This window comes from Tachysurus fulvidraco, chromosome 1 (genome assembly GCF_022655615.1).
Source record: "Tachysurus fulvidraco isolate hzauxx_2018 chromosome 1, HZAU_PFXX_2.0, whole genome shotgun sequence".
Taxonomy (NCBI): domain Eukaryota; kingdom Metazoa; phylum Chordata; class Actinopteri; order Siluriformes; family Bagridae; genus Tachysurus; species Tachysurus fulvidraco.
Window position 1 is genome coordinate 48,175,478 of NC_062518.1, and position 26,459 is coordinate 48,201,936.

The following is a 26,459-nucleotide window of genomic DNA, read 5'->3' on the forward strand; positions in this document are numbered from 1 at the left end:
TCAGAACTTCAACGGAGAATTAATCAGGGATTGTGTCTGTACTGTGGAGCTTCGGAGCATACGGTCTCCTCATGCCCCATTTGCCACGACACCCGGTGAGTGTTATCCAATCTGCACCACCCCTTCACTCACCCTTACAAATTCAAGTGTTGATATATTTTCTCCATCACACTATGTCTGTTTCAGATCTCCTCGACTCCGGTTCAGCGAGCAACTTCATCTTCTCGAACCTCTGTCGCGCACTGCAGATCCCCAAGACCAGAGTTCCGAGGGCACTCCAAGCCTACTCCATGTTGACAGTGGGAGCGCTGCACGTGGAGGACATCACCCTTCTGGTTTTGGAAAATCTAGCTGCTCTCGATTCCCGAACAAGAGGCCATGGAAGAGTACATTCAAGAGACTCTTGCACAAGGCTACATCCGTCCCTCTACCTCTCCTGCTGCGTCCAGTTTCTTCAACGCTTTTTGGGATTTGCACATTTCTACAGACGGTTTATCCAGAACTTCAGCCTCATAGTCACACCCCTCACCTCACTCCTCCGGGGCAAACCGAAATCATTGAGCTGGTCTCCCTTGGCTACAAAGGCCTTTGAAGAGCTGAAAGAAGCCTTCACCCATGCTCCGGTCCTCATACATCCCAATCCAAAACTTCCCTTCACCGTAGAGGTCGACGCCTCCACTACAGGTGTCGGCGCAGTTCTTTCACAGCCTCATAGTAATACCCAGGTACTCCATCCATGCGCCTTCTTCTCCCGCAAGTTCACTCCAGCAGAGGCCATTTATGACATAGGCAACCGCGAACTCCTAGCCATCAAACTTGCTCTAGAAGAATGGAGACACTGGTTAGAGGGTGCCAAATCCCCATTTATCGTTTTCACTGATCACAAGAATCTAGTATTTCTCCGAGATGCTAAAAGGCTGAACCCTTGTCAAGCTCGATGGGCCCTGTTCTTCACCCGCTTCAACTTTACCATCACCTATCGTCCAGGAGTGAAGAACAAGAAAGCTGATGCTTTATCCCGCATCCACGTGCTTGAGGAGGAATCTGACCAACCAGAGACCATCCTTCCATCCTCCATGATCGTCAGCCCAATCCAGTGGACATGTAAAAGAGCAAATACTGTCCATCCACCACCGGAATGTCCAGCCAATGTTCAGTTCATTCCTTCATCTCAATGTATGCCCCTCATCAACCAAGTACACACCTCAGTTGGCACTTGTCACCCAGGCATTAGCCGAACCCTCTCACTCCTCCAGGGGAAGTTCTGGTGGCCCAGAATGGCCCAAGATGTCAGGAGGTTTGTGTAAGGGTGCTCAGTCTGTGCCACCATCAAATCACCTCATCATCTACCCACTGGCAAACTTTATCTTCTTCCCATTCCCAACCATCCATGGTCACTCTTAGGGATCGATTTCGCAACAGACCTGCCTACCTCTGAGGGTAAGACCTGCTTTTTCATTGTGGTTGACCGTTTCTCTAGATCTATCAGGTTAATCCCCCTCAAGGGCCTCCCCACAGCTATGGAAACTGCAGGACTCCTCTTCGAGCATGTATTCATGTATTTTGGTATTCCTGAAGATATTGTCTCTGACCGTGGTACTCAATTTACCTCCAGAGTCTGGAAAGCTTTTTTCAAACGCCTAGGTGTGGCCGTCAGTCTATCCTCCGGATATCATCCCCAGTCTAATGGTTGGGCGGAAAGTTCCTTCAAGCTTTCTGTAAGCTCCACCAGGACAGCTGGGGTCAGTACCTCCCATGGGTCAAGTATGCACAAAACTTGAGACAGCAAACTACTGGCTTAACGCCTTTCCAGTGTGTACTCGGTTACCAACCACCTTTTTTCCCTTGGTAAGATGAGCCTTCGGATGTCCCGTCTGTTGACCACTGGTTCCGTGAGAGTGAGAGGGTATGGAACTCGGCGCATCATCAGTTGCAGGGAGCCGTTAGAAGACACAAGAGGGCTGCTGACACTCATCGTTCATCCACTCCGTGTTACCAAGTAGGTTAGAAGTTATGGTTGTCCACGAGGAACATCCGTCTACAGCTCCCCTGCAAAAAGCTGAATCCTCGGTACATCGGACCCTTCAAAATCGTTAAGGAGATCAATCCGGTGGCATTCCAACTTAAACTCCCCAGCACCTATCGTATACATCCAGTCTTTCACGTGTCTCACTTTAAACCTTATCACTCACCAGTCTCTCTCCCATCTTTCCCAGGTCCTGGTGCTGAAGAAGTACCCCCCCTACCTACCCTAGAAGAAGACACCGTGATCTACTCGGTGAAGGAGATCCTGGATTCCAGACATCAAGGTGGGGCTCTACAGTATCTCGTCGATTTGGAGGGGTATGGACCCGAGGAACGTTCATGGATGCCCCGAGATGATATTCTGGACCCCATTCTCCTCCGGGAGTTCCATGAGTCACACCCAGGCAGACCCGCACCTCGACCCAGAGGCCAACCACCTCGATGCTCTGGTGTTCCCCGGTCCTCAGGAGTGGACCGTGAAGACCCTGGAGTACCTCTACTCTAGGCAAGCAAGCTGGTCCCTGTTCTCACACACTGTCACGGAGTCACCAGGTCCTTCACTCACTCACCAGCATTCACATTCCCCTGAGTACTAATCAGCACCACCTGCTCCACATTAATCAATCAACACACACTCTATATAAGCCACTCTCAGTCACTAAGTTGCTGTCTGGTCTCGTATGTTCTAACAGTCTGGGATCCTGTCTCTCCTTTCCCTGTGTCCCCAGTGTGTGTGTGTGTGTGTGTGTGTGTGTGTGTGTGTGTGTGTGTGTGTGTGTGTGTGTGTGTGTGTGTGTGTGTGTGTGCTGCAACTTGGAGGTGCTTCGTACAGCTCAAGTACGATACATCTGTTCACGGACTTTAATAAAACTTCACTTTGTTTTTGCTTACCCTAGCTCGTGGTGTGTGTATCACTCACACACACACATACACACACACACACACACACACACACACACACACACACACACACACACACTGACTCTTAACTGACCAAGTTTCACCCTTATGATCTCTGTAAATTGTAAATTGTTGTAGGTTAAGCAAATCAGGTCCATCTGAGAATATTGCAGTGGGAAGTGGAGGAGGAAAAGAGAAATTGGGATCTTCTCCAGCCCTTGAAACTCCACAGACATCCACAGCCTGAATTCCCCATTCATTCACCCCTTTTGGTGGAAGACTGCTAGACATGGCTAGGGAAAATTAGGAGGTGTGGCAATCTCAATTCTGCTCCATAATTGAATATGTCCATGTATGTGAAAATGGATAGACCAGGCAGCTACCATCATAAATCACCACATTGGGGAACAACATGCAGATGACTGCTGGTACAGTATGACCCATACACAGTGAATAAACAGGTAAAAAAAATACTCAACTTTACCTCATCAACATATTAAAAAGTAGATTGGACCTGCCCCTGCTTTGTCATCCTTTGTCATCCTTTGTTGTTTTCTCCATGAGCTGCCAGGGTGTACTGCTCCAGAAGTGAGAAGACCTCATCCCTTACAGCAAAAACATCTGAGTGAATCAGTGGATCAGAACTTAGATGTGACACTTGACGCAACTCAACATCAAAACAGGACCTGGAGTGACAGCAGGACAAGCAATTCCCAGATGCCCAACACCAGGCTATTCAATGTCACCAAAATGCTAAGTGACATTATAGTACACTCTGCCAGATCCCTGGTCTAAACTCATCAGGGTGGTCCTGATACCACTAGGGAAGCCCCAGAATGTGTAAAGACCTCTGGAGACCAAACCGGTTGCCAGAGTTTGATGGCTACCCTCCAGGCTAATGACCTGGTGGAGGATCTGCAAGGAACTATTATGTTATTAGTAATTATTTAAGGGCAAAAATACATTTTAAGAACATTATAGTAGCATTTTGTTTAAGAACATGTAGAATCTTTTAGCATCTTTTACTGTCATATATTTTATGTGCTTAATACCCAATATTAGCTTTCAAATTTAAAATTAATTTTTTTATCAGTTCTTCCTTTAGAGATGGAGGACTGTTAAATATCTAACTAATCAATGAAGTGTAATAAATTATAAATAAATGTGAATAAATTTTCAATTGTCTTAATGTAGGTCTTTGGGTGGCAGCCCCAGTAAAAGGTAGTTAGCTAAAAATCTTAGCTGCTGTCATTACTTCCTTTTGTTTGTTTCTGTGTTGTGTTTGTCTAGGATCCGTGTTGTTTTCTGATTGTAGTGAGATTAGTTTATGAATCTGGGAATATTAGAGAGCTATTATAACAGCAGATATCTTTAGAATGCTGCAGGAATGGTTTTCCACATGGACACATTCCCATTTAAAATGTTTCCACATTTTTAGAATTCCCTTGAGTTGTCAGTCACTGAGCCCATGAAATATTTCAAAAGCATGATATCAGTAGTCACAGTCATTTTCACTGCATGGGACCAACACTTGAGAGCGCTGCTGCTCAGTATGTATAGAGAGTATACACAGACACACACATGCGCACACACCCGCACACACACACACACACACACACACACACACACACACACACACACACACACACACACACACACACACACACACACACACACACACACACACACGTGCGTATGTGATTAGAATTGAATGTCTCATTGAATCAGTACATTGGTCTCATGATTCGTTGGACCCTAAATGATTCATTGACATTTTTTTCTTAAAGATTTGTAATATTATGTGGGAGAGAATTGTGTGCTTTTTTATTATATTTAATTTTTTTCTCTTTCGGTTAACAAAGGTGGATTTTTTCAAAAAGTTTTTATTTTTATTTTCTATTATCAGTTCATTTTCCATCTATATTTTTCCTGTGATGTTGATGTGAACTTCTTCATTAATCAAAAACACACTTTATAATACAGTGATAATTTATTGATTATTATTGACTGGTAAGAGAAAAAAAAAAACAGTGAACAGAATAAAGCAGATTATGTTTAAATATATATTTAAAAAAACTTTATTCCTCCTGTCTCCCTGTGTAAAAAGTGCATTTTCTTAAAGAATTCATTCATTCTTTATACTCATTAATGAAGAGAGGATTTAAACACTCGCTGTAGGTTTGTTCAGGCTGTTAAACATGCGCTGGTCCAGTTTGTTCATGTGATGCTTCACCCACTTGAAGTCAGGATTTGCACACACATGACGACCGTCCTGTAGAGTAAAGCTGTAGAGGAGAGAGGAGATTTACATCAGTGTGAAACTGTAACAAAATCAGACACTCTGACACGCCCCAAACCTCCAAGATAATATAAAGTTAGATTCATATATAAGATTTCTAAGTTAGATTCAGTACCAAGTTCAGTTCTATTACACATAAACATAAAGAACTAATAGACATGAAAATATTAACTTTTATTATTAATTAAAAATAAACAAGGGACTGAACACTTACATGACTCCAGGTTTTCGACACTGACGCTCTGTTACTTCATACACTGTAATGACTCTTACAGGGATTGGTCGTGTCCAAAATTTCAAACAGCACTTATCTGGTCCATCTGGATCTGTGTGAAAACATTTCTACATTTAGTTCTGTGATTAAATGTTCTATAATAAAATATTAGACACTTTTATATCTAGTATCAGATGCAAATTATTCTTGTTTCTAAAACTAACTTGTTTCACCGCAAACAAACTTGTTTCACCGACATTAAATGTACAGTAACTGTAGAACTACAAAACATATTGCTTTATGACAAACAAACAAACAAACAAACAAACAAATAAATAAATATTGTTGTGGTATAAGAGAATAAAACAGTTGTGGACGTTCTGCTGGTTAAATTAGAAATTATTTGTTAACTAAATTTTTTCTGCCTAATTAACCTGAATGCAACCGTGACTGAAGGTGAACCGTAACTAATCCCATGGGTCATGCACTGTCTGTGCAGATCTATCACAGCAGAGTTCACCACTAAGCACTAACCCTGTCCTATAGGGGATCAAGATGGATCAGGCAGGTACAGAAAGAAGCGTTGGTCACACTGGGAACTCCTTTGTGGCTTGTTTAGCAGAGAAAGAGAGAGAAAGAAATATTAGGTATGCTTGTAATCATGTGATGGCTAAATATAGTGACAAAATATAGACAAAATATAGTGTTTTATAATCAATGTGATATTTAACTAGGAGACAATGAAGTGTGGATAGGATAGGAATGATGTGTTCATATAAAAAGAGAGGTGTTTAGTATTTTTAGAATGAAATTGGGATTTCCTTTCTTCTGATTCATTTTAATCCTCACATTGACGGCATTCAGTCTGAAAAAAATCGGGTAAATCGGGTAAAGCTGGGGATCGGGTAAATATGCACAATTGTGAGTTTAGTATTTCTTGAGTTGTGTGCTCAGCAGACAGGTGACATTTTTACAGAAAAATATTTATTTTACAATTCTGCCAAGCAACACATTTTCTGTCAACATGAACTGTAAAAATTGGACTCAGATATAGTTCTACTGCAGTCATCAAAACTTGTAATGCCTTTAAATGCTGGAGTTCTCAAAGTGCCAGAATAACAATCTTAAAATGCTGCAGCAATAAACAAAACAAACATGAACAAATCAGAACTTGCATTTTTGATTGGCCATATGAACTGCAGCAAATTTAACAATTTGTTTTAGAAGGACTGGACTTTTTGGATATACTCCATGTTGCCAAAAGTATTGGGACACCCCCTTCTAATGAACAGGTTTGACTACTTTAGTAATTTCCATGAATAAAAATCTTAATATTTAAGCATATAATAATATTTGATCGAATTGTGTGCTTCTAATTTTATAGGAAGTGTTTGAACAGGACCCTTTTCTATTCTAAAATAGCAATGCCGCTTTGTGTAAGGAAAGATTTAAAAAGAAATTACCGATTCAGTCAGTGTGGGAGAACTTGACTGGTCTGCAGAAAGCAAAGGCTTAATCCCAGCTGAATACCTCTGGTGGGAATTTAAATGCAGACCTTGAGCCAAAAACATCACCAAACACCAATGACTTAATGCGCAGTGACAGGAAATGAAACGCTTGAATTAAGAAATCAAAATATTACGTTTTCCCAATTTAATTGTTTATTTTCATTGGACGAAATTGCAGTAAACATGCAGTTAAATCTTTTTTATGAGTAAACTCAACACTGTGCTCGAACATTTGTCCACCTAACTATAATTTTAAAGTGAATTAACAATTTGCAAGTTGGATATTTTACAGTGTATGTAAATGAAAGAAATAAAGACAGTGCATTAGTTCTCCAGAGTTTTGTCCACTTACCTTCTTCTGGCTGCTGAGCTTTGTTCTCCGCTGTGTTTCCCAGCCGAATGGTGAGTGACACAGCAGCAGTTTTTGCCAGGAATTTGGCCGCCCTGCCTTGCACGCTATAACAGTGGTGCTGATTGTGGTGCTGAAGTCTTTGTGCACGTTGTCATCGGCACTGTCCGTGGTGCTGAACCGCACCTTTTTCCCCCTCCGGTATCAGTTTTCTGAGAGTGAAGAACGGTTTTCTTACTGCAACACTCAGAGGCCATTTCCATCCTGACTGACATAATCTAATGTTCTACCGCTGCCTAGAGTCTTGTCACCTTGCCAGGGATTGATCGGCATGATCAGCCAGGTCTCATGGGTTTGTTGTGTATTAAGCCGCCTGGAGACTGTCATGCATTCTTTTGAACCAATCATGTGTCAGTCAGCTGTATGGTCTGGTCTTTATCAGGTCTGTGCTGAACTCAGAGTTTACAATGACCCATTAGTTCCTTAGGAGCTCCCGGTTTCACTATTATAAACTGTTGTAGAAAGGACATTATTTAAATGTACACTTTTCACTGTAGAGTGTCACCCAAATGAGAATGGGTTCCCTTCTATACCTGGATCCTCTCAAGATTTCTTTTATGTATGTACAGTGGGAAAATGTGCAAATCAAAATATAAATGTGCAAATTGAAATATAGATGTGCAAATTGAAATATAAATAAGTAAGTATTTGCAAATATTGTAAGAATAGAGTTTGTTCTGTGTATGTTAAGAGTTCATCAGATGGATTTGCCTGAGGGAAGAAACTGTTCCTATGTCTGGTCGTTTTGGTGCTCAGGGCTCTGTAGTGTTGACCAGATGGCAACAGTTCGAAGACAGTTCGAAGAGTGAAATTTTAGCTTATGAACTAACAATAAAATTCTTATTTTGGCAAGTCTTATCAGAGAGATAGAGTCTACACAGCAGCATTAATTGTTCCTCTTTTAAAGTTGAAGTTAGTGTCAAGGTCAGGTAGATTGCTCAGAGCAGTGTTGTTCCTGTGGACACCTGCAGCTGAAGTCTAAAAGAATCCATTTATTTCTGAAGCACCCCAGGTCAAAGCTAAAATTGTAATTCAAAATGCATTAATTAGCCATGAGTTTAGAATAATTAACATGGAAAAGGAATGGTGACTCTGACATACCTATTGTTGTAAACCTCTTTCCGGTGGAAAAGAGGCACTGGATTTCCTTGTGCAGTATTCATTATTGAGTAGACACTCGATGAACATGAGTCTTCAAGTCAGAGTGTACTGTCACGGGTGCTGTAGTCATCAAGTCTAACTAAGTTGTAATTAATTGTAAATATACACATTATAGGGGGCAGTCCCATCAGATAGAGACAAAACCCTCCGGTGCATGAAAGGATGTAACAGCCCCACACCAGATCCTGGAATTTCACCTGCCCTTAATCCAATTAACACAACAGTCTTTCTCAGACACCTTCATTATCATAGGAATGAGTTCACCTCTAACGCTTGGCATTCCTTCTTGACTCAGACTTTGAATCAATTGGCCACCTTAAACAATGGGACAAATGTCACCAAGGGACAGATGATATCCTGAGTTACCTTGCCCTTTCCTTTCATATTGATGAGATACAGGAACCACAAGACTAATGTAAAGTTTGAATTTAACTAGCATTGTAACTCGATTTGGCTTCAGCATGATCCACAAAAATATGCTAGAACTAAAAGGAAATAAAACAATGACTTAAAATTATTTTCCCACAGTGGACACACATCCCACTTCTGAGGAACCAGGACTGAGCAGATCCCAGAGAAGGACAGACTATATTCCATGAGTTTGAAGGCCTGTTGTGGGGTGTAGGTGTGGACATCTAAACCAGGGTCTGATTCCAAAAAAAAAGCTGCAGTAGTCAGGTCTAGGTGTGAGTATTGAAGCAGATTCTGTAGTCAGGTCATATTCTTCAGTTGTTGTGAAGCACAAAGGGACGGAGAAAGCTGTTGATCCAGATACATGTCATTTATTCCTGTGCAACCATCTGATTTTTGATCTCTCATTGTTCCACATATGTAGTTGCAAGTTTCTTCCCTCTGTTACTACTCGTCACTTTCATTCTCACTCTGTCTTAACATTCTTTGGTTCACCATTAGGTTCATATTTGTTGTGCCATTAGAGCTCTGATGTTCTCCTGCTCCATTCCCAGGCCTCTGTACAATATACTGTAGAAGAAATAATATGTATATATACATTATATATTAATCCTAATCATTAGCTGTAAATACTAAATTTCAGTAAATTCAATCTCCTCAAAAGCTGATGAATAAAACTAAGATAAATTGAAGATAAATTCAGTCTTTATTTATAAAGAACCTATAGAGGGTTTAGTTGTCAGTGTGAGACTTGAAGACATTTATTTAGTTATTATACAGTAGGTGATCATTATATTTGTTCTGTGGAAGTGTCCATGTAGTAACTGAGTGATGTTTATTCAGGGTGATGTGGAGTTTATTACAGAACACAGTCATGTGATCTCTGATGTCACAGTGCTGTATGTCTCTGTTACTTACATTATCTTTTCGGTTACTGTGATATTTTTTCCTCAGGTTCAGGATTAACACGATCAATACAGCAACCAGAAGCACCACCACCACCACCACCACTACCAGGACTATTTTGTTCTGATCTGTACAACACACACACAGTTTATTAGTGATTTAACACACACTATGTGCCAGTGAGTGTGATTAACTGAACACCAATAACACACCCACCGGGCCTCATTTACAGTGTTAGTTTTAAACATTTATTTATTTTTAAATCATCTGCAGGGGAATGTATTTACTAGTAAACAAACCTGTGTGTAGAAAATGTAGAATTTAATGACAGGTTCTCATATGGTCGAGTTTCAGAGCAACTTTAAGTTTTATTTTATTATATTAACTGAATGTTCACGATGATTTCTGACTAATATCAGACTGTTGAATTTTACACACTGACACAAATCACACTGAATACGTACCTCTTACTGTTACTGAGTAATTATGAAGGATGTTGTTATTCATCGTGTCTCTGATACTGTAAACTCCATCATCAGTACTCTTTACTCCTCTCAGTATAAGATGTGTGATATTGAGTGATGTTCTCTGTGTGAATTCAGCTGTACAGTTTAGTGAGCTTTTATACACACTGCAGATCTGTACACCATGTGGATCTGCTGAATCTCTGTGTTTAAAGATCACCTCCACTTGGTCTGTTAAGTGTAAATTCAGCTGTAGATCTTCACCAGGATTCACCTGAACTGATGAATTGAAGGCTGAGGAGAAAAAACACCAGACTGTATTTTAACTGGATGTAAATATAACACATTAAACCTAAATCAGAGTTTATAAACTATAGAGCAGTAAAGACACTTACACTCGATGCGGAGATGAAAATAATTAACGTCTTTGCCATCACACTGACACGTGTATATGTTCCTCTTACTGTCATCAGCTACAGTGATGATGAGGGTCAGATCTCCCTTCAAATACTGATTATGGGAGATTTTAAATCCTTCTTCTGACCAGCAGGATGTCTGATCACACCGAGCCACTATATAACTTTGGTCATTGATCCATGTGGCCTGATGAGAACATCTCCGATTACAGGGCAGAGCAGCAGTCTGATTAATCTTCACCTCTACAGTAGTGACAGCTGAAGCAGGAACTGAAAGAGAAAAGCAGATAAACAGAATAAAATATAAATCTATACATGTACATATAATATTTTAAAATCATCTAGGACATTTTGTCACAAACACATGCTTTTTATGCAATAAAGTTAAGATTCTTATAAAAATAGTCAAAAAGTGGAATAAAACTGAGATAAATATAAAATGAAGGTGGTAATGATCTTAACCCTTGTGGACATTTTAAAAACACTACCAGTGATGTTCATGAACTAAACTAATATAAAAATACATACTTTTTATTTTGTTGCACAAATCTGTTAAACAGCTTCAGTTCTAATCAAAATTGCTGAATATTTATTTACTAATTAATTATTTATGTCACAAATTTGCATAAAATACACACAAAATTATTTATTTTTAATATAAAAGTGAACTCGATTTTTGTTTAACCTTTTATTACAGTCTAGGAAATTTTAAAGATGACTAATAACACTGGCTTTTATGCATTGTTAGTTTTTGTGTAGCTTTAGATTTATTATTTCTCCCTCATTTACGTATCAGGGCTGTTTTTCCCCATTGACTGTCGTTATAACCATGTTTATTCATTGCATGGCCATGACATAAAAAAAAACATGCATTCTTACTTATTTATGGTTTCTTCTACTGAGAAGAGGTAAAATTTGCAATTTTTACTGTTAACAAAAAATTGGGCCACTGGATCATTACACAGGCCTGTGAAGGAAAAAAAAAATACTGGTACTGCTGGGTTCATCCTTATCTGAGTGAAACAGAGGAGGTTACAGTTCTGAATGCCCCTCTGGAACTTTCCATAAACAAAAATTAACAAAGCATAGTCGGAGCAGTTGTGATGGCAGACGACCGCATCGGGACCAACTTGGAAGTATATTTCTGTATAAATCCTTCCTGCAGCTAAACTTACACTTTAAAACAATATAACTATAGAAATTCCTGACATTCCTTAGGCTCAGCATCCTGACAGCGGATAAATGACTAAGTGCTGCTCTGACCTGCATTGATTAGGCACAAACACATCTGTTAAACAAAATCCCAGAGTTTATATTCAACAGAACACAAAGGCATACAGACCTCCTAAAGATCACAACCTCAAGACTCAATGTTTTATGAGTACAACATTAAAGACATTGTCATGGATAAGGGCTTCTAAATGAATGGAAAAAACAGACAAACAGCTCATTAACCTGCTTTAAATATGCAGAACTTAATTTATTTTTCTAAAAAAAAAAAAAAAAAAGAAACATGCATGTTATTGTATTATATTATAATGGTAAAATAAATAAAGAAAAAAGTATTTTAAAAAAGATTTAGAAATTAAGTATGTACAAAATAAATAATACTTTGTTATTAATGGATACAGATTCACTCACCTTCAGGTTTGTTCAGACTGTTAAACAGACGCTGGTCAATTTACAGTGTTAGTTTTAAACATTTATTTATTCGTAAATCATCTGCAGGAGAATTTATTTACTAGTAAACAAACCTGTGCATAGAAAATGTGGAATTTAATGACAGGTTCTCATACGGACAAGTTTCAGAGCAACTTTAAGTTTTATTTTATTATATTAACTGAATGTTCATGATGATTTCTGACCAATATCAGACTGTTGAATTTTACACACTGACACAAATCACACTGAATACGTACCTCTTACTGTTGCTGTGTAAGTATGAAGGATGTTGTTATTCATCGTGTCTCTGATGATGTAATCTCCATCATCAGTCCTCTTTACACCTCTCAGTGTAAGAAGTGTGTTAGTGAGTGATGTTCTCTGTGTGTATTCAGCTGTACAGTTTAGTAAGCTTTTATACACACTGCAGATCTGTACACCATGTGGATCTGCTGAATCTCTGTGTTTAAAGATCACCTCCACTTGGTCTGTTAAGTGTAAATTCAGCTGTAGATCTTCACCAGGATTCACCTGAACTGATGAATTGAAGGCTGAGGAGAAAAAACACCAGACTGTATTTTAACTGGATGTAAATATAACACATTAAACCTAAATCAGAGTTTATAAACTATAGAGCAGTAAAGACACTTACACTTGATGCGGAGATGAAAATAATTAACGTCTCTGTCATCACACTGACACGTGTATATGTTCCTCTTACTGTCATCAGCTACAGTGATGATGAGGGTCAGATCTCCCTTCAAATACTGATTATGGGAGATTTAAAATCCTTCTTCTGACCAGCAGGATGTCTGATCACACCGAGCCACTATATAACTTTGGTCATTGATCCATGTGGCCTGATGAGAACATCTCCGATTACAGGGCAGAGCAGCAGTCTGATTAATCTTCACCTCTACAGTAGTGACAGCTGAAGCAGGAACTGAAAGAGAAAAGCAGATGAACAGAAAATATAAATCTATACATGTACATATAATATTTTAAAATCATCTAGGACATTTTGTCACAAACACATGCTTTTTATGCAATAAAGTTAAGATTCTTATAAAAATAGACAAAAAGTGGAATAAAACTGAGATAAATATAAAATGAAGGTGGTAATGATCTTAACCCTTGTGGACATTTTAAAAACACTACCAGTGATGTTCATGAACTAAACTAATATAAAAATACATACTTTTTATTTTTTTTGCAAAAATCTGTTAAACATTCAGTTCTAATCAAAATTTCTGAATATGTATTTACAAATTTGCATAAAAATACACAATTATTTATTTTTAACATAAAAAAGTGAACTGGATTTTTTTTCCTTTTATTACAGTCTTGGAAATGTTAAAGATGACTAATAACACTGGCTTTTATGCATTGTTAGTTTTTGTGTAGCTTTAGATTTATTATTTCTCCCTCATTTACGTATCAGGGCTGTTTTTCCACATTGACTGTCGTTATAACCATGTTTATTCATTGCATGGCCATGACATAAAAAAAAAACATGCATTCTTGTTTATGGTTTCTTCCACTGAGAAGAGGTAAAATTTGCAATTTTTACTGTTGAACAAACAATTGGGCCATTGGATCATTACACAGGCCTGTGCAAAAAAAAAAAAAAAAAAAAAAAAAACGGTACTGCTGGGTTCATCCTTATCTGAGTGAATCAGAGGAGGTTGCAGTTCTGAATGCCCCTCTGGAAGACCTCCTAAAGATCACAACTTCAAGACTCAATGTTTTATGAGTACAACATTAAATACATTGTCATGGATAAGGGCTTCTAAATGAATGGAAAAACATACAAATAGTTCCTTAACCTGCTTTAAATATGCAGAACTTAATTTTTATAAAAAGAAAAAAAAGAAACATGCATGTTATTGTATTATATTACATTATGTATCTAATGGTAAAATAAAGAAAGAAAAAAATATTTTAAAAAAGTTAGGAATTAAGTATGTACAAAATAAATAATACTTTGTTATTAATGGATACAGATTCACTCACCTTCAGGTTTGTTCAGACTGTTAAACAGACGCTGGTCCAGTTTGTTCATGTGATGCCTCACCCACATGTCTTGGGGATTTGCACACACATGACGACCGTCCTGTAGAGTAAAGCTGTAGAGGAGAGAGAAGATTTACATCAGTGTGAAACTGTAATAAAATCAGAAAATCAGACACTCTGACACGCCCCAAACCTCCAAGATAATATAAAGTTAGATTCATATATAAGATTTATAAGTTAGATTCAGTACCAAGTTCAATTCTATTACACATAAACATAAAGAATTAATAGACATGAAAATATTAACTTTATTATTCATTAAAAATAAACAAGGGACTGAACACTTACATGACTCCAGGTTTTCGACACTGAATATCTGTTACTTCATACTCTGTAATGACTCTTACAGGGATTCGTTGTGTCAGAAAGCTGGTACAGCACTGATCTGGTCCATTTCCCTCTGTATGAAAACATTTCTACATTTAGTTCTGTGATTAAATGTTCAATAAGAAAATATTAGACACTTTTATATCTAGTATCAGATGCAGATTATTGTAGCTATTAAACTGTATTATGTCACAGTTGTTCACTGCTTCATCACACCACCACATCACTCAGTATTTTACTGTAACAGTGTGACAAACACACAGTGGTTTATTAATGCTGCTTATTTACAGAAACCTCATCAGCTTTTTAGGAAATTCAGCATCAGTATAAACCTGGGGTTTAATAATAATAATAATAATAATAATAATAATAATAATAATAATAATAATAATAATAATAATAATAATAATCAACTTTATCTTACTGTTGGCCATTGTGAAGGACTGAAGGCAGGCGAGAACCAGCAGAACCATCAGGAGAGAACGAGAGCTCATGACTGATGATGATGATGATGATGATGATGATGATGATGATGATGATGAAGATGATGAGGAGGAGGAGGAGGAAGAGGAGGAACAGAATGGTATTGATGCAGATGTATCAGGTTTCACTACACGATGAGATCCAGTTCTTTTCCTTTCTGAAACAGAGGAATATCATCAGTGCATCAGGAGGCAATGACTTCCCCCTCTATGGGAACAGTAAGTTACATATCATACTTATACACAATAATATTTACATCATCTATATAATATTAACAGTTATCTGTAATATAGATCATATGTAAGAGATTTCTATAATACACTGTTCTATAATAATATAATTAACATCAGTCACATTTATGTGTATCTCTATTTCCATGTTATAAATCAGACGAAATGAAACACAACAAATATCTTTTCAGCTCTATTTCATATCTACATCACGAAATCTCCAGTCTTTTATCTCCCTCCCCTTTCTAAACATGGTCTCTTCCAGTCTTACCCCCTCCTTTCGGTGACAGATGGACTATTCCATAAGGTTCCACGTGAGTTAGAGGTAAACAGGTAAAATCACACTGTAGGTATATATTATTTCTGCCTGTCTACCGTCAACTTCTGCTGAATGATTTAAAGAACTATCGATTTCACTGATATTTATATGTAATGTTGTTCATGCTATATTACACTCATCTCAAGTCACGCAGTACGCATGCGCACTAGAGATGTTTACCCTGTCAGCAGGATGTGCGCAGAAACCAAGATCATGTGGTCGGTTCATGAACAGCTTTAACGTCCATATTCCAGTTTACACAAGTAGTTTAGACAGAGTTTGTGATGTTACATTTATCTCAACGGATCAGTATTTTGTATAATAAAAAAAAGTATTAATGAAGTAATGACAAACTCTCTCTCTCTCTCTCTCTCTCTCTCTCTCTCTCTCTCTCTCTCTCTCTCTCTCTCTCTCTCAGTCTGTAATAATATTGTCTTGTGTTTTCTCTGTATGTATATCTGTATTGTATATTTACAGAACCACATTTCTATACAAAACCAATAAATGAAGTGATGTAGAATTGAAACAGTTTCACTTTGAGACATTATTGTTCTGACCAGACAAACTGTAGCCTTCAGCCAAACACTAAACATCAGCAGACAACACAGTTAAACACTACAAACAGCTTATTTCATGTAACCAGTAATAAAATATCATTGTAAAGATCAGGAATAAACTTACCCAAGTTACTCGAGGGGAGAGCCACAGTACATCCACAGGGTCATTAACCCTCAGTGTGTACAGTACTCACAGTCTGAGACTGACACATGAACCCTGAACACAGGAAGTGCTGCAGCAATGGTACTCCCACTCGACAAAATACCCCAAGATAGGTTCCAGAACTTTAATAATGTACTCTCATAAACCAAGAACAACAAGTGGAGCTAAAACTCTTCTTATACAATGACATGTAAACCAAAAAATAAAATATTGGAAAGGGCATAACTCAAGAAGATAATACAGGAAAAGAAAGAAAATAAATCTCACCAGCTACAGAGATTTCATTTCATTCCTCAGTTTAAGATGTCAAGAAGAGTGAGAGAGTGTAGTTTGGGTTTCTAGGTGATGAAAAACCTCTCAATCACAAGAAACCCAGCTGTGGTTTTCCCCGAAAATGAGGGAGAAACCGATTGTTTAAAACACTGTAACCAAAGATATCTCACTCTACCCTCTTAAGGATCTCCGCCTTTATGACTTGCCCAACAAAAAGTGGTACAGCTCCCACATACTTTGACACACAGGGGTGAGTCTGGTCTCATTTGAAAGAAGAGATTCTCTAGTTTCAGAAACTAGTTTCAGATTCACAAAGTTACAGGGGTTTGAATGCAGGTTTTCATTTCCGCCTGGGTTGTTTACCTGATAAACTGATTAATCTTATTTTTCTGGAACATGTTAGGGACAAAACAACAACTGAGAGTCATAGCCACATGTCTTGGCTTTCACCAAAAAAAATTTCAAGTCAAAAGACCCAAAAATGGATTTTATATGAATATTTTTCTACGGCCATGGTCATCGGGTGCAGCGTTTTTGTGTACTTGTTTACTATATAACTTTGAAATAAAAGGCTGCAGGCTCAGTCTGACAAGCCATAAATAAGCCTAGACTCTCTCTCTATCACTCTGGTGTGAAAACAGGCCTGTAACTTGACACCCTGAGCTGTGAGAGGGACAAAAGGTCAGGGATTACGCAAGAATTCCTTTGCGCATCCAGTTCACGCAGACACAGTCAAAGAACATACGCATGCCGCATAGCGTTGGAATCGTCTGCTTATTGGCTAAACGGCTGTATAGGTCCCAGCCCATTTCACTGCTATTGGAAGGAGTAATTGTCAGTCAAAGGCGGGTTCCCAAAAATGAGGTCATGCCACCATTGGCTTCTCAGCCGTCTATCTCTGCCATACAAGCACCGATTGGCTCAAATGAGGGCTTATTTGATTCGTTAGGACCTGGGCTATAAATGACGTAGACTTTGAATTTTTGAATATCCCAATGAGAAGTTAGAGCGGCAAAACGAGATGATGGCGCACTTCTGTTTCCAGTTTTCAGAACACTAACGGAATATTTGCGGCGCGACCAGAGCATTTTGGATTAAAAGGCTTACAGATTTCAATTCCTTGGACCTGTGTGGATTTTTGTGGATTATTTGTGTTGGAATATATTACCCCAGTGAAGAAAGAGACGCGTCTAAAGGTAAGGGAAAAACCGGTCTAGCGCCACCTAGGTCAGTTTTGTCCAAAAATTTTTTCTAATTGTATGAAGGCTGTGAATCATATTGTGCTTTGTGTGTGGGCTTAAAAAAATATTGAGAGTATAAACTTTACTAGGTAAATAGGTTTTTTCGTGTTTTTGGAGGATTTGATGCTTTAAAGTTGAATTGAAGCTTGTTTCTGGGTCATCCCCTAGTGGTGACTTTGCACGGCACGGCGACCCATAAGAGGTTTTTAATAGTGTAAAATAAAATGAAGATAATTCAATTTCAATAAGTGTCCCTTTATTAAAATATTAATATTTTAAAGATTTGTTGTTGTAAAGTGTGTAGATCTTTGTCTGTACTCATGAATACATTGTTTTTGTTCATATGTATAAGCACAAAGTCAAATGTCAGTAGATATGAAGCTGATAGATGCACTGGAAGTATAAATAAATAACAAAAACAAAAGTTTCATTGGTGAAGTAATTGGACTTCTGATCAGAATGTCATGAGTTCAAATCCCAGCACCACCTTGTTGCAACTGCTGGACCCTTGAGCGAGGTCAGTGACTCTAACCCTCTTAACTGTTCAGCTGTATAAATGAGATTAATGTCAGTTGGTGTGGATAAGGGCATCTGCTAAATATTGTAAATGTTCTCCACTGCTTACACTACACCGCTATAGGTACTCCAATTATTACATCCTACCACCATTGTAGAAAATACCATAAACTAAAACTATACTACAGTGGCAGAGAAATGCAAAACACAATAACAAATTAGAATACACACCGAACATTCAGAAAATCAAATAACATATCAGAAAACAAAATAAATACAAAAACAAAATAACAAATCATAAAACACAATGACATTTCAGAGTTTGCAAATGGAAGTCTTACTGCTGATTGGACGATACACAAATGCAGACTACATTCCCCTACAGCTGTAAACAACAGAATACTCTATACTGGACTACCGTGTAAACTAATGTAGCTGCTGGTTGCAAACTGGCTGGAATATTCTGGCTCTGAAGTAGATGATATTGCAACAGAGTGACCGCATCCTGGAAAAGCAAGATCAGCCTCTCTTCCTCTTTTCTGTAAAGCTTTTGTGCTTTCTTTCTTCCCTTCTGACCTCCCTCTTCCCTATACGATGTAAACAGTGGTAATTTCCCTGAAGCCTGTGCCCCAAACCCATGCCTGTCTCTTTCCCTTAGATTGTTAATTACCAAGCCTTGGGTGTGGGGATAAGACCTGGGCTGGTGTGGTGGTGTTCCAGGATCTAAATATGGTACTGTACACTATACTAGCACTATACTGTGATGTTTTAATAAAGCCTCTGAGATGTCTTAATGTCTTTTCTTTATTAACATCAGATATATATATATACATATTAAGAAACGGACAGGAACATGCTATGGCTACATTCACTGCTCAGCTTGCACGAGGCTACAACGACTTCTTCAGTACCCACGCATCCCCACATACTCCATACTCTATTGCCATCTAGTGGACAAATACACACATCGTATTATAGCAGTAACCTGATTATATCACATATACCACCACAGATACTAATATACTAGGAGTGGGATCCATTAGCAGATTTATTTAATGACAAAATCAGTAAGAAACACAATGGAAAAAAAAATTGTTTGTGCTGAAGCTGGTGGTCGTGTGGTTTAATATCCCTAAATCCCGGAAGTGTCCTTTGACACAGAAGTGTGGAAAAACTCGGGCAATGGCTCCTTCTGGTGGAGGAGACAACAAAGTTTTTCATAACCACAGCGTCAGCGGTCATTTTTACTGCATGGAACCACCACTTGAGGGCGCTGCTGCTCAGGAAGTATAGAGAATACACACATGATGGGAATTCTGTGTCTTTTAATCGAATCAGTTCATTTCTTCTCATGAAGCTCACAAATAGGTCGATTCTTTCATTTTCTCTAAAACGGACACTTTGTGATATAATGACTGGTGATTGTTGTGTGTGAACTGTGGCCAAAACTATTTATTAAATCTTACACATTATCATTAGACTCTACACCCTTCTGTTTGTTCCTTTTCTCTCTTTCTCTTTTATAAAAAATAATCACATGCCATTAATATAAATTAGAAATAAAATGTAAATTTTCTTCTTTGGCTTATTTGCATGTTGCACAGAAAAACACCACAGGAAACTCATTCTATCATCAATTTAATTTACATTCTGTTTTTAGTTCTCTTTAATTTCTAGAATCATATTTTTCTATCTATATGTATATGTAAATTATATACAGAGAAATGTTGATGTGATCTGCTGCATAAACCAAAAACACGTCTCATAATTCAGTGATTTTTTTTTTTTAATATTTGTTTAAAAAAAACAAGAAATATATATATATATATTATATTTTATTTTATTTATTTATTTATTTATTTTATTTAGCTGAGGGATCCGCCTGGCAGCTAGAAGTTGGAGTTGCTGATCAGGAAGTTAGTCCAGGGGTGAAGCTCCTGTGTGACCTTAACTAAAGCATTCCTCAAAGACACTTCAATGTGAGTGATAGAGGATATTTAAGGGTGAGAGGTATGCGATCCATCCCTGGTTAGAATACTCTGTATGTTTATTCAATTCAATTACATTTATTTGTATAGTGGTTTTAACAATTCACATTGTCTCAAAGTCTCAAACTATTAAAGTTTAAAATGAAGTTACTATATATCTCTAACATCTATCGCTATCGCTAATGAGCAAGCCAGAGGTGAGGGTGACAAGGAAAAACTCCCTGATATGATATGAGGATGAAAACTTGGATGATTGAATAGATGGAACGATGGATGGTTGATTGGATGGTTAGATATTTGGATGGATGGATGGATGGATGGATGGATGGATGGATGGATTAATGGATGAATTGATAAATGGAAATACTGGGTCAGAAGAAAAAAAGACAGAAACAGTCAAACAGATATTTTTTGAACAGAAGAGAAAATAACAAAGAAATGACGGGGTGATGAAGAACATGCAGCTGGATGGATGGGTGGATGGATGGATGGATGGATGGATGGATGGACATGCAGAGAACTGGATGAATGAATAGAGGGATTGATGGATGGATGATTGGATAGTTAGATATTTGAATAGATTGATGGATGGATGGATAGATGGATTGATGGTTAGTGGCTCAGAAGAAAAAAGACAGAAACAGACAAACCAATATTATTTTAACAGAAGAGTAATGAAAAAAAATTACAAGAAAATAAAAGGTGAGAAAAAACATGAAGCTGGATGGATGGATGGATGAATCAGGCGGTGCCAATGTAAGACACTATAATATTTGCTGCTGTAACTGTAAAATTGTTCAGGATTAAATGTTCATGTCTTTATATATAACATTTATATAACATTTACGTATATATATATATATATATATATATATATATATATATATATATATATATATAAATCATAGAATGTCATAAGGCATAAATGTACCTTCTTAGCACTTATTTGTAGAGCAATGTAAATGTTATTTGTAAATGTGTGTTTGTACTATTTGGCAACTAGTTATAATTTATGTTAAATATGTTTGCGAGGGCCGGGGCAGATGGGGCTCTTTGGGGTTGTTATAATGCAGCTATAACATATTGACCACTGTGTTCATAAACCACAAACACATCTCATAATACGCTGATTATTTATTGACCTTCATTCTTCTACTATTTTGTGACAATTCAAATCACTAGTAAGAGAGAAAAAAATCAGGAACTAGATTTGTAAAGTTCGTCGTGACAAACTTTGATGTTGGCTTTGACGGTGCAAGTATTCGCAAAGGCCGGTGCATATTGGAGGTGAGTGGACAGAAAGATTGTGAAAGCTACTGTACCCGTGGGGCAGTTCCCCTCATTGTGCTTAGTGTTTTGATATGTCACATGTCCATGTTGTGCAAGTTTTTGATTTCGCTTGTTTTCGGGGCGGGGATACACGTGACGTCACGTGACGTGACCAGAATACCCATGGGGCAGTTCCCCTCATTGTGCTGAGTGTTTTGATATGTCACATGTCCATGTTGTGCAAGTTTTTGATTTCGCTTATTTTGGGGGCGGGGCTACACGTGACGTCAAGTGACGTGACCAGAATACCCGTGGGGCAGTTCCCCTCATTGTGCTGAGTGTTTTGATATGTCACATGTCCATGTTGTGCAAGTTTTTGATTTCGCTTATTTTGGGGGCGGGGCTACACGTGACGTCAAGTGACGTGACCAGAATACCCGTGGGGCAGTTCCCCTCATTGTGCTGAGTGTTTTGATATGTCACATGTCCATGTTGTGCAAATTTTTAATTTTCACGTGTCGTCACGTGTCGTCACGTCACGTGACGTGGCCAGAATACCTGTGGGGCAGTTCCCCTCATTGTGCTGAGTGTTTTGATATGTCACATGTCCATGTTGTGCAAATTTTTGATTTCGCTTGTTTTGGGGGCGGGGCTACACGTGACGTCACGTGACGTGACCAGAATACCCGTGGGGCAGTTCCCCTCATTGTGCTGAGTGTTTTGATATGTCACATGTCCATGTTGTGCAAATTTTTGATTTAGCTTGTTTTGCGGGCGGGGCTACACGTGACGTCACGTGACGTGACCAGAATACCCGTGGGGCAGTTCCCCTCATTGTGCTGAGTGTTTTGATATGTCACATGTCCATGTTGTGCAAATTTTTGATTTCGCTTGTTTTGGGGGCGGGGCTACACGTGACGTCACGTGACGTGGCCAGAATACCCGTGGGGCAGTTCCCCTCATTGTGCTGAGTGTTTTGATATGTCACATGTCCATGTTGTGCAAATTTTTGATTTCGCTTGTTTTGGGGGCGGGGCTACACGTGACGTCACGTGACGTGGCCAGAATACCCGTGGGGCAGTTCCCCTCAATGTGCTGAGTGTTTTGATATGTCACATGTCCATGTTGCTTCTACAAAGCAATATAATTATAATTATGATGGCTTCTACAAAGCCAACACACTTATAAACAGTCATTTTAAAACCAAAAAACAATTAAATCAATTTTGCAGCAGAACAGGAAGTCACACATGGGAGAAAACACAAACACACTGATCAGACATATGTGTGTATGTTACATATATTAATATATTAATGTTGTACATAAACTTGTTAAATGTTTAAATGTAACCAACATGATTTTCTTTTAAAGCAGAGAAATGTCAATAAAAAGTAAATGAATTCATGTTAACAGTCTGTAGAATAAATCAGATTATATTTAAGTTTATAACTAAAAGCTTTGTTTCTCCTGTCTGATTATGTAAAAAGTCCATTTTATAAAATAATTATTCATTACTTATTAATATAAGAGATTTAACAAACGAGTTGAAGGTAGTTCATCGTCGAATCTGCTAAGTTGAAGGCAATCAATCAATTAACTCAATATTTTTATGTACTATATTCAGTACGAAGGGCTTCTGGAAACACTTAGTTAATTAGAGAATGTTTCAATGAGAAAAAAAAGGCTGAATGTTTTAATGAAACCTAGCCGAGATGTTAACCAGGAGTCAATAACCCGATTTGTTTATAACTTGTAGCACTACTTGGTGAATTACTTGCTACCTTTTTTCTTTTTTTTTTTAAAAAAAGGAAAGAAATTACAGGAGTTTGGATACAGTAGCTGTTCCAACTACATTTTCTGTATACCGAATAATATGTTTGAATTGAACCTCTGAATACTGCCTAATGCTAGAATATAAGTTAGGGATCAGACTGTGAGCAAACATGTAACATGACCAAGCAAAACTCCTACCTGCTTGTTCTGTGTTCAAAGGTTATTCCATGGTGGTAGCACAAACCTTTAAGCAATTCTACATCATTCAGGGAGCTCCAAGAGATAAGCACATGGGGGCAGTGATCATATACAATGGAGGCAATGTCTTTCAGGCACTGGATTCTCCCGAGGTAATTTTATTCATCTAGTAATAGCAGTAAAAAATGCTGCATTGAGATGCATCTCACAGCTCCAGCACACACTGTTCAGTCCTAGGCCTAGCAATGTGAACTGTGTATTTCCCAGTCTTAGATGAAATTTAGACCCTGTCACCATTTTTTCAGCCTCAAATTGGTGCCTATTATGGTGCTGAGTTATGTGTTGTGGACTTGAATTTGGACAACATCACAGACCTCCTACTTGTTTCTGCTCCGATGTATAATGAGAAGGATCAGGAAGGAAAAGTCTTCATCTACACCTTTCAAGGATCTTTTGGGTCCCAGGTAAAGAGTAGAACGTCCACAAGTGTTTTATAACACAGTTACAATATTTATTTATTAAAGAAGAATTAATATGTTTTATCTGTTTACAGTTACATTTAATGTCACAGAAACAGGTTCATTAAATATTTTTATTACTGGTCTCACTGCTATAAACAGTTGTTCCTCATAAGTCTCTCTTTATTCTCGCTTTATGTGTAAACTTCTCTGTCCTGAAGATGTTAAAATGATAGATACAAGTCTCCTTAGAGAAAACTTCACTACATCAGTGATCACACAGGTTTTTACATCTGTTTATGTGATGTGTCTGCCATACGAATCCCTGTGAATGTGCCGTTACTATAGAAACGATAAGGTATCAGAGCGAGTGCATTAATATAAACCTGCACTACAGTCAGAGCTGCTGTTATAGAGAATTTATCAACACCTTCTGACCAATCAGAGTCCAGAACTCAACTGTGACATAATACAGTTTAATAGCTACAATAATCTGCATCTGATACTAGATATAAAAGTGTCTAATATTTTCTTATTGAACATTTAATCACAGAACTAAATGTAGAAATGTTTTCACACAGATGCAGATGGACCAGATCAGTGCTGTTTCAAATTTCAGATACAACCAATCCGTGTAACATTCATTACAAAGTATGAAGTAACAGATATTCGGTGTACAAATCCTGGAGTCATGTAAGTGTTCAGTCCCTTGTTTATTTTTAATGAATAATAAAAGTTAATATTTTCAAGTCTATTAATTCTTTATGTTTATGTGTAATAGAATTGAACTTGGTACTGAATCTAACTTATAAATCTTATATATGAATCTAACTTTATATTATCTTGGAGGTTTGGGGCGTGTCAGAGTGTCTGATTTTATTACAGTTTCACACTGATGTAAATCTTCTCTCTCCTCTACAGCTTTACTATACAGGACCGTCTTCATGTGTGTGCAGATCCCAGCTTCAAGTGGGTGAAGAATCACATGAGTAAACTTGACCAGCGTCTGTTTAACAGTCTGAACAAACCTACAGCGAGTGTTTAAATCCTCTCTCCATTAATGAATATGCACTTTTTACACAGGGAGACAGGAGGAATAAAGCTTTTTTTTTTTAAATATATATATTTAAACATAATGTGATTTATTCTGTTGACTACATATACTATATATCTTACCAGTGAATAATAAATAAATAAATAAATAATCACTGTATTGTAAGGTGTGGTTTGATTAATGCAGAAGTTCACATCATTATCACAGACTGACTGAAATATAAATATAAATGGAAAATAAATTGATTATAGAAATTAAAGAGAAAGAAAAGCTTTTTGAGTTGTCAACTGATAAAAATAGAAATAATAATAAAATAATAACAAAAAAGCATATAATTCTCCCCCCAATCCCTACATAATATTTATGTATACTTTTATATACTTCATGAGTCCAATGTACTGATTCAATGAGACTCACTTCTCATCACCTGCGGGCGCGCGTGTGTGTCTCGGTGTGCGTGTGCGTGTGTATGTGTGTGTATGTGTGTGTGTGTGTGTGTGTACTCTCTACTTCCTGAGCAGCAGCGCCCTCAAGTGTTGGTCCCATGCAGTGAAAATGACTATGACTTCTGACATCATGCATTTGAAACATTTTATGGGCTCAGTGACTGACAACTCTCAATTCTCAATATGAGGAAACATTTTAAATGGGAATGTGTCCATGTGGAAAACCATTCCTGCAGCATTCTAAAGATATATACTGTTATAGTATCTCTATAACATTCCCACATACATAAACTAATCTCAATACAATCAGAAAACAAAAAGGATCCTAGATCCTAAACACAACACAGAAACAAACAAAAAGAAGTAATGACAGCAGCTAAGATTTTTAGTTAACTACCTTTTACTGGGCCTGCCAGCCAAAGACCTACATTAAGACCACTGAAAATTTATTCACATTTATTTATAATTTATTACACTTTATTGATTAGTTAGATATTTAACAGTGCTCCATCTCTAAAGGAAGAACTGATAAACAAAATGAATCTCAAATTTGAGAGCTAATATTGTGTATTGAGGGTATTTTAATCATATAAAATATATGACAGTAGTCACGTTACATCATTAATGTGTGTGTGTATGTGTGTATGTGTGTGTGTGTGTGTGTGTGTGTGTGTGTGAACAGGGACCAGCTTGCTTGCCTAGGGTAGAGGTGCTCC

At 37.8% G+C, this 26,459-nt stretch overlaps 2 protein-coding genes and 2 long non-coding RNA genes across 4 annotated transcripts in view; 2 read left to right on the forward strand and 2 right to left on the reverse strand.

Moving 5' to 3' along the window:
* The window catches only part of LOC113649470, a 58,700-nt gene extending 42,041 nt beyond the window's left edge, over window positions 1-16,659 (reverse strand). Inside the window, exons 1-3 of the mRNA XM_047809897.1 lie at window positions 16,489-16,659; window positions 15,200-15,415; window positions 5,536-5,550 (exon numbers count right to left, since the gene is read on the reverse strand). Coding sequence (XP_047665853.1) covers window positions 5,536-5,550; window positions 15,200-15,269 — 85 coding nt within the window. The 5' untranslated portion in view covers window positions 15,270-15,415; window positions 16,489-16,659. The remainder of the gene's footprint in view (window positions 1-5,535; window positions 5,551-15,199; window positions 15,416-16,488) is intronic.
* On the reverse strand, window positions 9,283-13,318 carry LOC125138386. The gene is made up of 6 exons (XM_047809898.1): window positions 13,028-13,318; window positions 12,633-12,926; window positions 10,693-10,983; window positions 10,298-10,591; window positions 9,846-9,961; window positions 9,283-9,497 (listed from the first exon to the last, which is right to left on the reverse strand). Exons 2-6 carry the CDS (start codon window positions 12,673-12,675, stop codon window positions 9,375-9,377), a joined length of 867 nt encoding a protein of 288 aa, XP_047665854.1. The 5' UTR covers window positions 12,676-12,926; window positions 13,028-13,318; the 3' UTR covers window positions 9,283-9,374.
* A 1,280-nt stretch (window positions 16,660-17,939) lies between the features above and the next one.
* LOC113649489 lies at window positions 17,940-20,570 on the forward strand. The gene is made up of 3 exons (XR_007143548.1): window positions 17,940-17,996; window positions 19,216-19,289; window positions 20,427-20,570. It is a non-coding gene; the product is annotated as an uncharacterized LOC113649489 (long non-coding RNA).
* Window positions 20,571-24,343: 3,773 nt separating this feature from the next.
* On the forward strand, window positions 24,344-25,456 carry LOC125138430. The gene is made up of 2 exons (XR_007144449.1): window positions 24,344-24,936; window positions 25,165-25,456. It is a non-coding gene; the product is annotated as an uncharacterized LOC125138430 (long non-coding RNA).
* The last annotated feature ends 1,003 nt before the right edge of the window (window positions 25,457-26,459 follow it).

What these genes read in the sequence shown, in the direction of transcription:
- LOC125138386 (XM_047809898.1), bottom strand. Translation starts at nt 12,675, where the DNA reads ATGAATAACAACATCCTTCATACTTACACAGCAACAGTAAGAG. An exon ending in TTTTCATCTCCGCATCGAGT is followed by an intron (nt 10,592 to 10,692) that starts GTAAGTGTCTTT and finishes TTTTCTCCTCAG; the next exon opens with CCTTCAATTCATCAGTTCAG. An exon ending in TTACTCAGTAACAGTAAGAG is followed by an intron (nt 9,962 to 10,297) that starts GTACGTATTCAG and finishes TGTGTTGTACAG; the next exon opens with ATCAGAACAAAATAGTCCTG.